The sequence below is a fragment of the Cryptosporidium ryanae genome, assembly GCF_009792415.1.
Source record: "Cryptosporidium ryanae isolate 45019 chromosome Unknown contig_13, whole genome shotgun sequence".
Lineage (NCBI taxonomy): Eukaryota > Apicomplexa > Conoidasida > Eucoccidiorida > Cryptosporidiidae > Cryptosporidium > Cryptosporidium ryanae.
Genome location: NW_027125556.1, coordinates 315,615 through 328,655, shown reverse-complemented (window position 1 = coordinate 328,655; position 13,041 = coordinate 315,615). Strand labels below are relative to the sequence as shown.

At 29.9% G+C, this 13,041-nt stretch overlaps 6 protein-coding genes across 6 annotated transcripts; 2 read left to right on the top strand and 4 right to left on the bottom strand.

Moving 5' to 3' along the window:
- Nucleotides 1–69: 69 nt before the first annotated feature.
- On the bottom strand, nt 70–4,437 carry FG386_000303 (protein with N-terminal apicomplexan-specific globular domain plus PHD domain; the record flags this gene model as incomplete). The annotated part of the gene is made up of 1 exon (XM_067339653.1): nt 70–4,437. One exon carries the CDS (start codon nt 4,435–4,437, stop codon nt 70–72), a length of 4,368 nt encoding a protein of 1,455 aa, XP_067196349.1.
- Nucleotides 4,438–4,781: 344 nt separating this feature from the next.
- FG386_000302 (diphthamide synthesis protein) lies at nt 4,782–6,260 on the bottom strand (the record flags this gene model as incomplete). The annotated part of the gene is made up of 1 exon (XM_067339652.1): nt 4,782–6,260. One exon carries the CDS (start codon nt 6,258–6,260, stop codon nt 4,782–4,784), a length of 1,479 nt encoding a protein of 492 aa, XP_067196348.1.
- Nucleotides 6,261–6,613: 353 nt separating this feature from the next.
- FG386_000301 (multi-pass transmembrane protein) lies at nt 6,614–7,639 on the bottom strand (the record flags this gene model as incomplete). Its single annotated transcript, XM_067339651.1, has 1 exon — nt 6,614–7,639. One exon carries the CDS (start codon nt 7,637–7,639, stop codon nt 6,614–6,616), a length of 1,026 nt encoding a protein of 341 aa, XP_067196347.1.
- Nucleotides 7,640–8,690: 1,051 nt separating this feature from the next.
- Nucleotides 8,691–9,554, top strand: FG386_000300 (multi-pass transmembrane protein; the record flags this gene model as incomplete). The annotated part of the gene is made up of 1 exon (XM_067339650.1): nt 8,691–9,554. The coding sequence occupies one exon, from the start codon at nt 8,691–8,693 to the stop codon at nt 9,552–9,554; it is 864 nt and encodes a 287-aa protein (XP_067196346.1).
- Nucleotides 9,555–9,813: 259 nt separating this feature from the next.
- FG386_000299 (uncharacterized protein) lies at nt 9,814–11,625 on the top strand (the record flags this gene model as incomplete). The annotated part of the gene is made up of 1 exon (XM_067339649.1): nt 9,814–11,625. The coding sequence occupies one exon, from the start codon at nt 9,814–9,816 to the stop codon at nt 11,623–11,625; it is 1,812 nt and encodes a 603-aa protein (XP_067196345.1).
- A 5-nt stretch (nt 11,626–11,630) lies between these two features.
- FG386_000298 (TBC domain containing protein) lies at nt 11,631–12,839 on the bottom strand (the record flags this gene model as incomplete). Its single annotated transcript, XM_067339648.1, has 1 exon — nt 11,631–12,839. The coding sequence occupies one exon, from the start codon at nt 12,837–12,839 to the stop codon at nt 11,631–11,633; it is 1,209 nt and encodes a 402-aa protein (XP_067196344.1).
- Nucleotides 12,840–13,041: the final 202 nt, after the last annotated feature.

The window sequence follows — 13,041 nt, the reverse complement described above, 5'->3', positions numbered from 1 at the left end:
TAATTGTCACTAACATAGTTCGACTCTTGTCTTTCACTTTGTCCATTTGAAATCTTTTTCATCTAATCTTCAAGAAATTCCCTTAGGTATCACTGGAATCTCATTACTGTTTTTGTAATCTCCAATGTGAGCAGCGAGTTTCTTGACAGCGTGCTCAAATGCCTCTTTGACTGAATTGTATTTCGTTGGAGTAAAAGAAGTCGCAGTCCAGCATTTATCATTTGGTCTCCTATATCTAACTTTGAATCTTGCTGAACGGTAACACCAAGTTATTCCATGTGGAAAAGGTCTTAGCTCATCAGCTTTTTTACTATATTCAATTATTCTGGCTCTACTTAAAGGATCATTAGGCCTTGGAGGAGCTCTAATAATCACCTTTTCCAAACCTTTTTCTCCTTTCTTTTTCACAGCCAATTCAAAGTTTCCGAATTCAACCTGATTTTTCCCAGATTTACAAATATTACTGTCTCTATTCTCAATGTTTTCATCAATATCATCTTCTGAATGTTTATTCGTAGCCTTACTTGAATTAATATTTGGAGCTTCACAAACGAGTTTAGTATTTTGATCATTCTTTTTGAATTTTGATTTTTTTTCATTGTATGCCTGTATTTGAGACTTGAGTCGAACTGTTAAGTTTTTTTTCCTTCCCTTCCTTCCTTTTTTGATAAGAGTCAATTTCTTGCTACCTATTTTTTTAATTTGATTTACACTATTATCTGTTAAAAGAGTTGAATTTTTAATTCTCAAATCGTATTTTCTTGTTTTTTTCTCACAAATTTCATTTATATCAAGTCCACCGGTTACGTAATCAATTACAGATTTATAACAGTTGAAAATATTAAAATCATATTCTTCGAGTTTAAAAGTTTTTTTTTCTGAGTTCTGAAGCTTAACACTAAAGGAAAATAAAGAGTCTGACCATTCAACATTATCTGGAAGTGGCCCTAATGAATTTATTTCTGTTTTAAAATCATCAATTGAATAAATACATCTATCTGGATTATTTAAATTATATCTTGCTAAGAAATCTTCGACTGTATTGCCCCATTCACTAAAAACAAACTTATGAACTGGATCAACTATTTCAGTCTTTTGTTTCTTATTTGTTTTTAACATCTTAATAATTTTATTGTTAATTTGAGATACTGACAAAAATTTACACGCTTTAAGGTAGAGTGATTCAACAGTATTTTCTTCATCAAAGGGAATTACTTTCAGTATTTCTGTGTTTTTCTGATCAAATTCATTATAGTAAACAATTTTCCAAGAATGAGTGTCATTCATCCATTTGATTCCATTTGGATATGGTTTCAGAGCTTGTGCGATAATATTTGCTTTTTCTAACCAATTTTCATCTAAAAAAATGTCATCAGCATTTAGAATATTACAAATAGTCTTTAAGTTCTTAATCGATAGCTTTTCTTCATTTATAGTTTCATTATTTAAAGATTTATTACATTCCAAGTGGTTCTGATTAATAACATCAATTTCCAATGACGTAAATTCAATTAAACGGTCTTGTGTCCAATTTAGTATCTCTAAACTCGACAATTCAATCATTTTGTTAAACTCTTGGTTAGTTTCAATTTCCTGATTATCTTCTAGTAATGTTATTGGTATTTCTTTATTCAAAAACACATCTCCAATAATTATTTTGGAATTAATAGTTAATGTAATTGTAGATATACTTAAACGCGAAAGTACAATATAAATATTATATCTTATTATATTTTTTTTCAACTTCATTGAACCGGCAATAACCTCCCATCTAGGCTCATCAACGTATTCATAAACTGGTATTTCCCTAATATAAATATAGTTATCTCTATTATTTTTTATTTTACATTGTCTAGCTATTGAACAGTGTATTATTTTAACTTTTTCAAAAATTGAGGTATTTGGTACATTTTTCAAATCATTAAATAGATTATTATTTTCCTTAATAAATTTATTGAAACACCTTTGATTCTTATTTAGGCACCTATTATTCTCATATATATGGAAGTTAGACTCATTATTTAATTTGTTTGTTACATTTCTATCAATATTTTTGTTAGTTTCTCTTTCAAGTGTAATAGATAAATCTTTGATATTTATGCGATTTGAGTTTATATTACTTACTAGTAATGAAATGAACTCTTCGTATTCCATATCTTCACGGTCACCATCGAAATATTCAATATGGAATATTCTTTCCTTTGGGTAGTATTTTGTAGCTATACCTTGATACATCTTTCCTGAAAATTCTTTATTAACTATTGTATCCCCAAGTCTAACGCAGAATATTGGTATAATTCCATTTCCCTCACTTATTGTTCTAAAATATTCATCTTGTACACGCCTGAGTTTTTCAAGCTTACACAAAAGCTCAACCCTGTGTTTTTCAGACTGATAAAGAGAAGATCTTAGTGAACAAATAATTCTTCTAGTCCTCTCAATAATATATCTAGGAGCAGATAATTTGTTTATATGCGACTTCAAAATGCTTTCTTTCCCTCCATTAATTCCAGAGTATGATATCGAGCCATTACCCTCTGTAACTAAAGATAATTTAAGTACATTCTTTTCAATTAAATTCTTAATAACTGGTTTGTATGTGTACTGAACAGAATTAAAGAATTCATCAAAGTCTGGTGCAATGTGTAATCTATGTATTCTACAAATAGTAGCGATTCCAACTGACAATTGTTTCGAACATGAAAATGATGAATAACATAAATAACAAGGTTTAAGCCTTGAAAGCCCTTCAAGCCCCTGATACTCTTGAAAAAACCTCTGATTTTCTGAATTATATTCAGCTGGCCTAAATAGAAGTAATTTTGAATTATCTCTATTAACCTCATCACTTGACCTTATTATCACGTCTTCAGTTTCACTAAATACCCCAGGAAGTAAATATTCATTGTTTTTAAAAGAATTAAGGATTGAAATGTAAATTTCTTGTGAAATGAACGGGATCTTTGAAAAAAGCGATGGAATAATCCTTATTGTCAACGAAACACACTTAAAGCAAAACCATTGTATTGAACTGGAAGCTAAATTTGTGAATTCTGGACGATATATGCAATAATAGTGAAAAGCTCTGTTGCACCCATTACAAAGTAAATATGAGTTTTCAGGACATACGATACCTTGTTTGGTACTGCTTTTTAAATGATTTGTAAATCTTGGAATAACCAAATCGACAGAGTTTTGACATATCTCACATATTTCATATTTATTTATCATTTCGTTAATACCCGTATCAATATTCAAAATTGAATCTCTTCCAATTTCGAAAGAATCTTGATTTACATTATAAACAATATTCATAGAATTATCAATACAAATTTTATTATAATTAGATCTATAATAAACAAGTTCTTTTTTAATATTAAATTCAGAAATATGTTTTATCCTCGAAAACCAATTTTCTCCAAAATCAGCTGCAAGTTCATTTCCTGATTTTATTCCAACTCCGGGTATAGTTGTCAGAATAATGTGTGGCCATCCATCTATATAAACTGAATGCCACTGAACATTTATCCTGAAGTTAAAGTTGTTATTTAATATACATTCATAATGGTTGAGAAGTGCCATTTCGTTAAATGCCTTATCCGCAGACAATATATATTCATTATCATTTGGTAGCATTAGTCTCGCTCCAATATTTTTTATTTTACCATCTGTGCTCAAAAGTTCATCTATCTTTTTCTTGTATAATTTTGAAAAAAAAGCCGTTTTTTTGGGAGAAGTGGAAGTTTCTATTTCATTGTATTCAAAGCTTTCAGGGTAATATGTATTTTGAGAAATTGATGAATTCAATATATTGTTTCTAGGAATTTCATCAATTATTTGCGAATTCCCAGATGAAAAAACTGTACCTTGATATTTAAATGCCGAGTTTTTGAAAGTAAGCTGAAATGAATAAGATTCGTCATTTATATCTTCATCTCCTACATACTTGACTTCTCCAGTGTATTCTCCGAGAACTATAGGTATACAATGAGATTCAGGAAGGTCATTTCCTGACCAAACTAAACTGTAACAATTTTTATTTACTGGTGTAGCTAATCTCACTGGATGAGAGTGATCTGTTATTTTCACAACTCCTATATTGTTAGATATTGTTCCATTATGAATGCAATCAAGTATAGAAAAATAGAGATCATTTTGAATATTGGGATCGACATATCCCTCGTTACAACCAAGTGAAACACAATAAATATATGGAATATTACCCCTTTCCAAGTCATTACTAAATTGTTTATTAAAATCACGATTATTTTTATAGTCTATGTGTGAGTAGTTAATAAGTTTATCTACTGAATAGAGGTCCCTACATCTTCTATTAATTTCACATTTAAGGGATCTAGCATGTGAATCTAGGATTTGTGAACTGGCATACTTCAAACCTCTTTCTTGAACAATTTGCTCAACTTTTACTTCTTCCATGTCTCCATTATTAAGTAAATATAGTCCAATTTACCACTAAAACATATATTAAATTTCTCTAATAAACGATGAATGTTTACTTTTAAGGTGTAACCTTCCCTTCCAGTGTTTATCGTTATTTCATACAAAAAAAAAGCGACAAGACAAGGTACCGGTACCGTTAATATTAAAAATAGAAGGATTTTTAAATTTATTTAATTTCTATATAATTATGAAATGCTAGTTCAAATTTTATGCATTGCCTTTACTAGAACAAGTAAATTTACCTGAATTTGCTCTATATATTTACTGGTATTTTAAGAAAAAATAATTTAATTCTGTATATCTGAAATCACAACGAAAAATTAGTTTTCGTATCTGAGTTCAGTTCTCTGCCCCGCTATGTACTTTAATTTTCTTTGTCTGATTTTCAGCTTTATTTTGTTTACATGTTCCCTGCAGGCACTAAAAGATCCATTTCTTGATTCATTTAAGTAATAATTACACCAAGGATCTCCATTAGAAGCCCAATAGTTCATTGGATAAACACTCCTGTATGAGTACTCTGAAGTGTCTTCTATTCTTTTCTCAAGGTTACTAAAGAAACTTAAGTTATTTTTTGAAAGGTTAACGAATAAGATAAACCCTTCGTAGGAATTCAGCAATGGCTTTTTATATAGAGCACCCCAATCTGTCGATAACCTGGGACAGCCCAGTTGTATTGAGTAATCAATTCCATCCATAATATTCTTGTTAATATAATCTGAAGATAAATCAGATGCAAATATCAAGCTAATGTAGATATATGGTCCCCCGGTATTATTTTCATTGTAAATCTCAACTAGTTTCTCAAGTCTCTCTACTATCTTAAAGCTACCCTGTCTTCCCAATGTACTAAAAAAAATACCAACAATAATGTGATTTTTAATTATATCATCTTTTCTATTTCCGAACATTTTTTTATATGAGTTTATAATTGCAGATTTTCTCATTTCATGTAACAAATCATAGTTGTATTTTTCCTTAGTAATTTTTTTAGAAAAAGGGTCATACAAGAAAAATTTTTTTGAGGGATTTTGCATCATTGCACTTTCAAGATGAAACCTACCGTCAGAAATAAAAATGCATATTTCTGTTTCTTCCTGAATTACTGGACTTGTACATCCTAATGTTTCTCCCCATGCTAATGGATTACATACAGGAACCTCAACAGGCGTAGTAAAATACTTATTTAAAGTTTCTAAAGAACCAACTATTGTATTGTGGTATTGAATTGTTGATAATAGTGCTACTCTATCACTTTTATTAAAATTATTTTTTACAGTATTTATAAAATGTTCCGCAGATAAATTTATTTCAACAAAAATGTATAGAACATTTATTGTCTCTGTGTCGCTATTTGAGAGTAACTCATCAAATGGAATTAAGCATGAATGAGCATAGTGCACAAGTAACGACGAATTTACACTTTTAGAATTGACTTTTTCAACAATTGAAATAAGTTGGTCCTCAATGCAACAACCACCATATGTAATATCACCAAGAATAATTACTCTCGATTCTCCAAAATGCTGTAGAATAAGTGAAATTGACTCAGAAAATAACAAAAGCCCCTCAGGCATTTGCAAATAAACTGTGAATTCCTCATCATTATTTACTTGAAGTTTAAGTTCCTTTATCTTCTTTAACGTTTTTATTATTTCAAAGTCATAATGATCTGGAAGTCCAGATCTTATTGCCTCAAGCAGTAATTCGTTGTTTTCATATTCAAAATAAGATAGTTCTTTGTTAAATTTCCGACCATTCCATTCTCTAATAGAATTAATCTCTGCAATTAAATTCATCCCAAAAAAAACCATGAAAGCAAATACTTCAATACCACAAAAAAAAAGTGGCGGGAGACAGGTATAACAGTTGCTTGGAGTAGATAAATATGACAAAATGATATCTAAAAATGCTAGAATATAATTACTTAGTGTTAATTAAAAATAGGTATTATCTCATACTAATTCCTATTATAAGGCCAATTTTTACCTACTTTCGAGACTTGATGTTTCCTAGTTAATGATTAATTCGGCTCCTACCTTCCAACTTAAAGCAAAGAAATGTGAACTAAACGTCAGTGAAATATGTATCTATCATTGCAAACGATAAAACTATTTATATTTGATAATAAATTTTTTGAAAGTTGGATAAACTACATTTCGGATCCATATGGGTTAGAAACATTAGAGACTCCAGATGCACCTGCATAGAGTTGATAGGTGAAATTTGGTTGGAAGTTGTTAACTGTTTGGTTCTTTTCGATGCTCATGTCATCCATTGGCGTTTCTTTAGGCAATACATCTGCATTTATATCCCTTGAAAAAAGTAGTGGTGAATTAGCCTCTAGTAACGGTTCAAATTGAAATGCCCATATACATGTGACTACTAATGCTGCTGCAAAGAACAAAATAAAGAAACTGCCAAATCCTGTAAACAACATAAGCAATTCTGATAATCCTGCTAATGTGAATAATAAAAACATCCAATACGCATATTGTTCACCGACTCCTACATCTGAATATGATTCAACATAAAAGAAGGCGACACCATACATTATCAAGCTTATTGATTCGCAAACTATTCCAAAATTGTATAGGCACCAATCACCTTTTGTCTGGCTAAATTTTCCATACCATTTTTGATTAAAGTAACTGTATGTGAATGAGAACTGAGTTATCCTTAAGGCAATTACAATAATCTGTATAATATTGGCTGTATTAAGTAGTCGTGAACCTGCACGAAAACCTAATGGTGCCTTTGAATTATCAGAAATAAATTCTTGGAATCCTGACAAGAATAAAACTCCAATAAAGTAAATACAAAGAACAGAAACTACACCTGCATAATAACTCAAATCCTCCGCCAAAGTACCACCATTACCATATAAATCGAAAGTGAATAGACCACTGTTCCCAAATATATTATATAGAACAATTAGAACCAGTAAACTTGCACACTGCAAAAATGTTCCTGTCCTCAATGTTATGCAAGAAAAGTTGGTTATCAAAGGTGTAATCTCTTCGCCTCTTTCATTCAACATCTCATCTTCAATTATTCCATCGTTCATTACTTGCATTCCACTTGATGCAGAGACATTAAATTTATTTGCATTTGATTTGTTTGATCCTCTGCCTTGATAAAGCATTGGTTCCTCTCCTGAAAATTGTTGGTTATACATTTTTGATTTCAAATACTGTAGATTACTGCTGAATTCGAATAACTAAAATTTAAAAAAAAAACAATTGTGAAAAGTTTATTGATCTGCTATATTCGGACTTTATTCCTCCTTTTACTTATACCTCTTACTACACTATTCTCCTAATATTAGTCTATAAAACCCTTGTGTGTATGCGTTTCCTGTTTTTATTTTAAGTTTATAATGTAGACAATTTTGTACACATAATTTGTCTACCACAAACTTTATTAATACATATGTATTTAATTATACAATATTACTACCCACTTTCTGATTTGTTTTGCGCATTTGTTTTGATACGTATGCATGCCACACAAATCCGCCACGTCGTTCATCGTCCTCTAAGTTAAAAATCAAACCACAGATTCGCGGCAAAACATGTAAGTGTCTTGTCGTGATTTATTACATTAAAAAGCCAACTATTAAGCATGATACTAGATAAGGAACGAGATAATTGCTAATTCTACAGGTTGATTCTATACAATAATATGGAGCTGAGAGTTCAGTTAATATATTTTTTAGGAGTAGGTAGATCTAAGTGAATCCCTGGTTAACTTCTCTCCTTTGACTAAATAGAAATACATTTTAAACAGGTTTTCTATGAACCAATCAGGAATATAACGCCGTTTCTTATGAATAAAAAAACAAATTAGAGAAAATAAAGAGGTTCACCTAAAAAGATAACAATAATAATGACAACAAGGTTTTCTCTTTTATTTTATATTGTTGTTTATATGAAAATGGCTAATTTTTAAAATAGCTTCCTATATACATTTCCTTTTCTAATAAAAATATTTTTTTTCTTAGTAAGTATTTTTTCCGTTTTTGTGAGGGAATTGTCTTGTGGAAACGTGTACTTACGCATGGAGAACTGTACGTGCAACATTAAAAAATGAGTATGGGAGACATAGGTTGTGCAAAATAGAAAAAATTCAATACACTATTCCTGGAGTGAATAGCTTTTATTTTCATTAATCGAGCTTTAAAATTTCTAATTTTAGCAATTTAGATACAAGTCACGTAAACTAAAAACATGTTTTTTACATATGTCGTGCGACCAGGGGATGCCCCAGAAGGAAGAGGGCCAACACAACCACTTTTCTTCGAAACTTTTCTCGTGAATAATTTAAAACTTGGATTTGGTACTATGTTAATAGGATTTGTTGGAATTGTAATTTGTTCCCTATTTAATGGAAGTGGACTTCATGTGATCAAATTTGTAAGTCCATTTTGTGAGGCAAAACAATCAACTGGAATTGCATTATTTTTCATGATTTTGATGATAATTGGTGTTCTATGTTTGAATATGTCAACAATTCTTATGGATGATGATGGAAGTATCTGCCAAACCAGAGGTTTCAGATCAGGTTGTAAAGCACTTGGGCAAGGAGCTTTAATTACACTCTTAGGTCTTGTTTTAATTGCAGTCACATTATACTCGAATGTAGGTTATTACGAAGGAAATGCCCTCTCTGGATTAGATTTGAATTATGTGATTAAATGTATGTTTAATGCAGGCCTCGCAATTACGAGTGTAGGCTTCACTTTGCTTGGATTCGCTGCTTTTTTGGTAGAGGTCTATTCAAGTGATGGTACAAGAGAAATATTAGGATTTGCTAGCATAATACTATGTAAGATATCTGGAATGTTTATGTTCTTAACGGTAATTTTTCCAGATTGCAAAATTATTGGATTTCTTTTCACTATCTTCACAATAATTGCATTAACTCACATCACAATGTGGGCAGGATTGTTTGAAAATGTTGCACTTAAATCTCGCATTAAAATGACCCAATCTGCTGTGAGAAACGAATATTATAAGAGTAGAAATGCTCTTGCATATTTTGGTCCACCTGTAATGGCTGAGGGAAATTTTGTTCAACAACCTACAATGTAGATAGAGAAAACAATTCAACAAAACTTTAATTTATGAAGTTCTTTATTTCCATGTCACAAATTATTCAAGTATTTGATTTATAATTGAAATTTACTTTTTTATTGTTAGATTCTTAAATGATTCGTCAATTTTAGTCCCGCTGCTTGTAGAACAATTTGTTTTTATTCTATAAATGAAGTCCGCCTGTTTCCCTAAAAAAATTTATATGTTGAGAGCAGAATCGGAGTAGGCATTATTTATATTTCAGAGACTCATAGTAATGCAGGATCATGTTGATTGGATATTTATTAGCTCTAAAATTGAGGCTAATGTCCTAGGTACACATATAAAGCCGAAACCCAATGTCAAAAAATCTGGAATACTTTATAGATCAATTGAAAATGATTTGCAGATAACTGTTCTTGGATTTGTTAGAAAGATGAATTTTTCGATAAATGATGTTTCTTTTATTTCGTGGAGATTTTATGCTAATGGAAAATTGACAATTGTATGTAAATCATCTCCCACCATTTATATTTCAAATGCAAACTCTGATTTGTTAATTGCCTTTGTGAAGAAGGTTTCAAAAATATACCAAAAATGTTTAACTCCACCCTTAAAGATAGAAGGAATTACAAAAGTTCACTCAAGTACAAACACTAAAACTATTCTGAATAATGATGAATTAACTGCTCCAAAACTTAAAATAAGGAAGTTAAACTGTATGAAAATAACCAATACATCAGTCAGAAAATTAGATTCACTATCATTCGATAAAAAAGATAAGCTAAATAAGAATAAAATTAACAATTTATTAACTTTACCAGAGGAAATTCTATATAATATTCTTTCAATGCTTACAAAGCCCATTTTTAATTTTGAAAATCCAAACAAAACGGTTTTTTTTATAGATCAATTATTTAAATCAACAAGTATTCCATTCACTTGTCGTAGATTTCTAGATTTATATCAACAAAATATGTGGGAGGTTTCGGTGATACCTGAAATTGCTATCTCATTTCAAATAAATAAAAACTATAAAAACTTGAAAAGCATGGTGTTTAAAAGGAATTTTACCAATGAAGCTGAATTGAAAAAGTTGGCTATTTCAAGGAATCTTCCTGTTAAAATTAAGAAACTTATTATCAATAAACAAAGAAGGTTCACAGACAAAATATTAAGACTTTTTTTTTTGAGATTCAAAAATTTAGAATCTTTAGAAATTCTTGATTGTCAAAAAATAAACGGTAAAAATTCTTTCAATGCACTAAAAAATACTAAGTCTCTTAAATACTTGAAGATTGGAAATATAAACAAACCTAATTATTTATTTGATGACGATTCATTGTTAGAATTATCAGGATTTGTGGAGCAAAGTGAGTTTGATAATAAAATAAGTGAAACTCCCAATTCATTAGACTTGGTACACATCGAGCTTTTAAATTGTCCTAATATAACGAAACTATCTTTTTTACGGTTTTGTGGGAATAATATTGAATATTTGAATCTTAGTGGTTGCACAGGCATTTTGGAACAAGAATTTGTGCATATTTCTAAAAATCTAAGAAATTTAAAAGCTCTTATATTAGCGAATAATATTAATATCAACGATCAGAGCCTTGAGCTTATTTTTTTGAACTGCAAAAAAATTGAGTTTCTGGACATTTCAAATTGCATCAACATAACTGAAAAATCAATAAGCAAATTACATAAAAATCTCATAAAAATAAAGGGGATCAAACTTTCATATTGCCTTAACTTCGAGGTTAACTCATTAATAAAAATATTATCTGAATGCAGAAATTTGGAATGGTTGGACTTGTCTGGATGTTGCCAAATCGGAAGTGAAATTTTATACAGAAGAGTACAGAAAGAAATAACACCTTCACTTAGATGTGTTAGCATATATCGATTGTTTATTGAAAAAAGACTATTTAGAAGGTGGCTACTTGAAAACTTAAGTTCCAAATATCAAATACCTACAATTGAAGTGCTTGAAACCAGAGAAATTCTTTATTCCGAATTTTTATCAGAATATGAAACTGATAAGAATAATTTTCTGGAAAGTGATAGACCTATTTGGGAAAATTAGAGTACTTAATTTAAAATTATTTTACTTCGCTGAAAACGAATATAACTTTCTCTAATATTATATTTCATTGCTTTTTGTATTATTTGTTGAGGATCCTTTGAATACTTTCCGACACTTTTTATTGCATTTATACATTCTTCCATATCATTAGATGAAATAATCCTATTTTTGTTGATATCTAATAGTGCAATTGATATACTAAATAACGAGCAACTACCAAAACAAAAAATAAAATCTAGCAGTCTCATAGCAGCTATATTTGGAAAGGTTGTCACAAATAAACAAAGAAACCATTCAATTGCAAACCATTGAATATCAATTCCAAAATATTCAAATCTTTCGTGAACTTTTGGAATCATACTTTTGCACAATTGTTTCAAAACTTTCATATCGCAAATAATACCTTCCATGCCATCTTTATAATAATTCTCCAAATTACTCCAGTTGCAAATCATGAAGTCCTCATTTCTCTTGTGACTTATCAGTTGTACAAGTGTCCAAAATGCAAGTTCTTCTTTCATATTAACAAGTAGAATGGCTGCAATAAAGTTCAGACTTTGGCAATATCCTATTTTAGAATCAAAAGATGAGAATGCCTTGAGAACTCTATACAATTCCATAACTATTTCAGAATCATTAGCATCCTTATCTAATATCACATTCGTAAATGTTCTGTTTAAATCTAAATTTATTTGGTTTTCAATTTCTTTGTCAACAAATTCACTGACCTCCTTTTTGTATTTATTCAAGTTACAGAGCAGCATCTTTTTACTCCCCAATAAGTGACACCAAATTTCTCCTCTTATTTCATAAGGAATCCCATATATACACAGCCTTTTTAATTTTTCCACATCAAAAAATTTATAATTCATCCACAATCTTAATTTGTTATTAATTCCTACATTTGCTTCCCTTAAACTAATAATAAATTTCCTTTCAAATAATTTATTATAAATACTCCCTCTTTTGGAGTACTTGTCGGTTTTAAAATCAGCATCTGTTTTACCAGCTACTTGTCTACTGTAAATAAATTTAGAATATTTTCTAATTGAAAAATCTAATGGTGATATTTCAAAGTAATTATTCATGTTCATACCCTCATCATTTTTTTCACTATTGAATTCACACTTATCCGGCTTTTCGTTTATTTTAAACAATTCAATATTAAAATTATCTCCTTTATGTTCTACCTTGAACAATCTGAAACCCAACATTGCATATAAAAGAAGATAATAAAGTTCTTAAAAAGTAATGTTTTTTATATGATAATCACAAACGACCACTTCCTTCCCATATCTTTATTGACTCAATAAGGATATAAAAACAACCAAATGAGGGCAAACACCGACTAGGAGTGCCGGAAATACGGAAAATTATTTCAAAAAAAAAATATTTACTAAGGAATTGTAAAACACT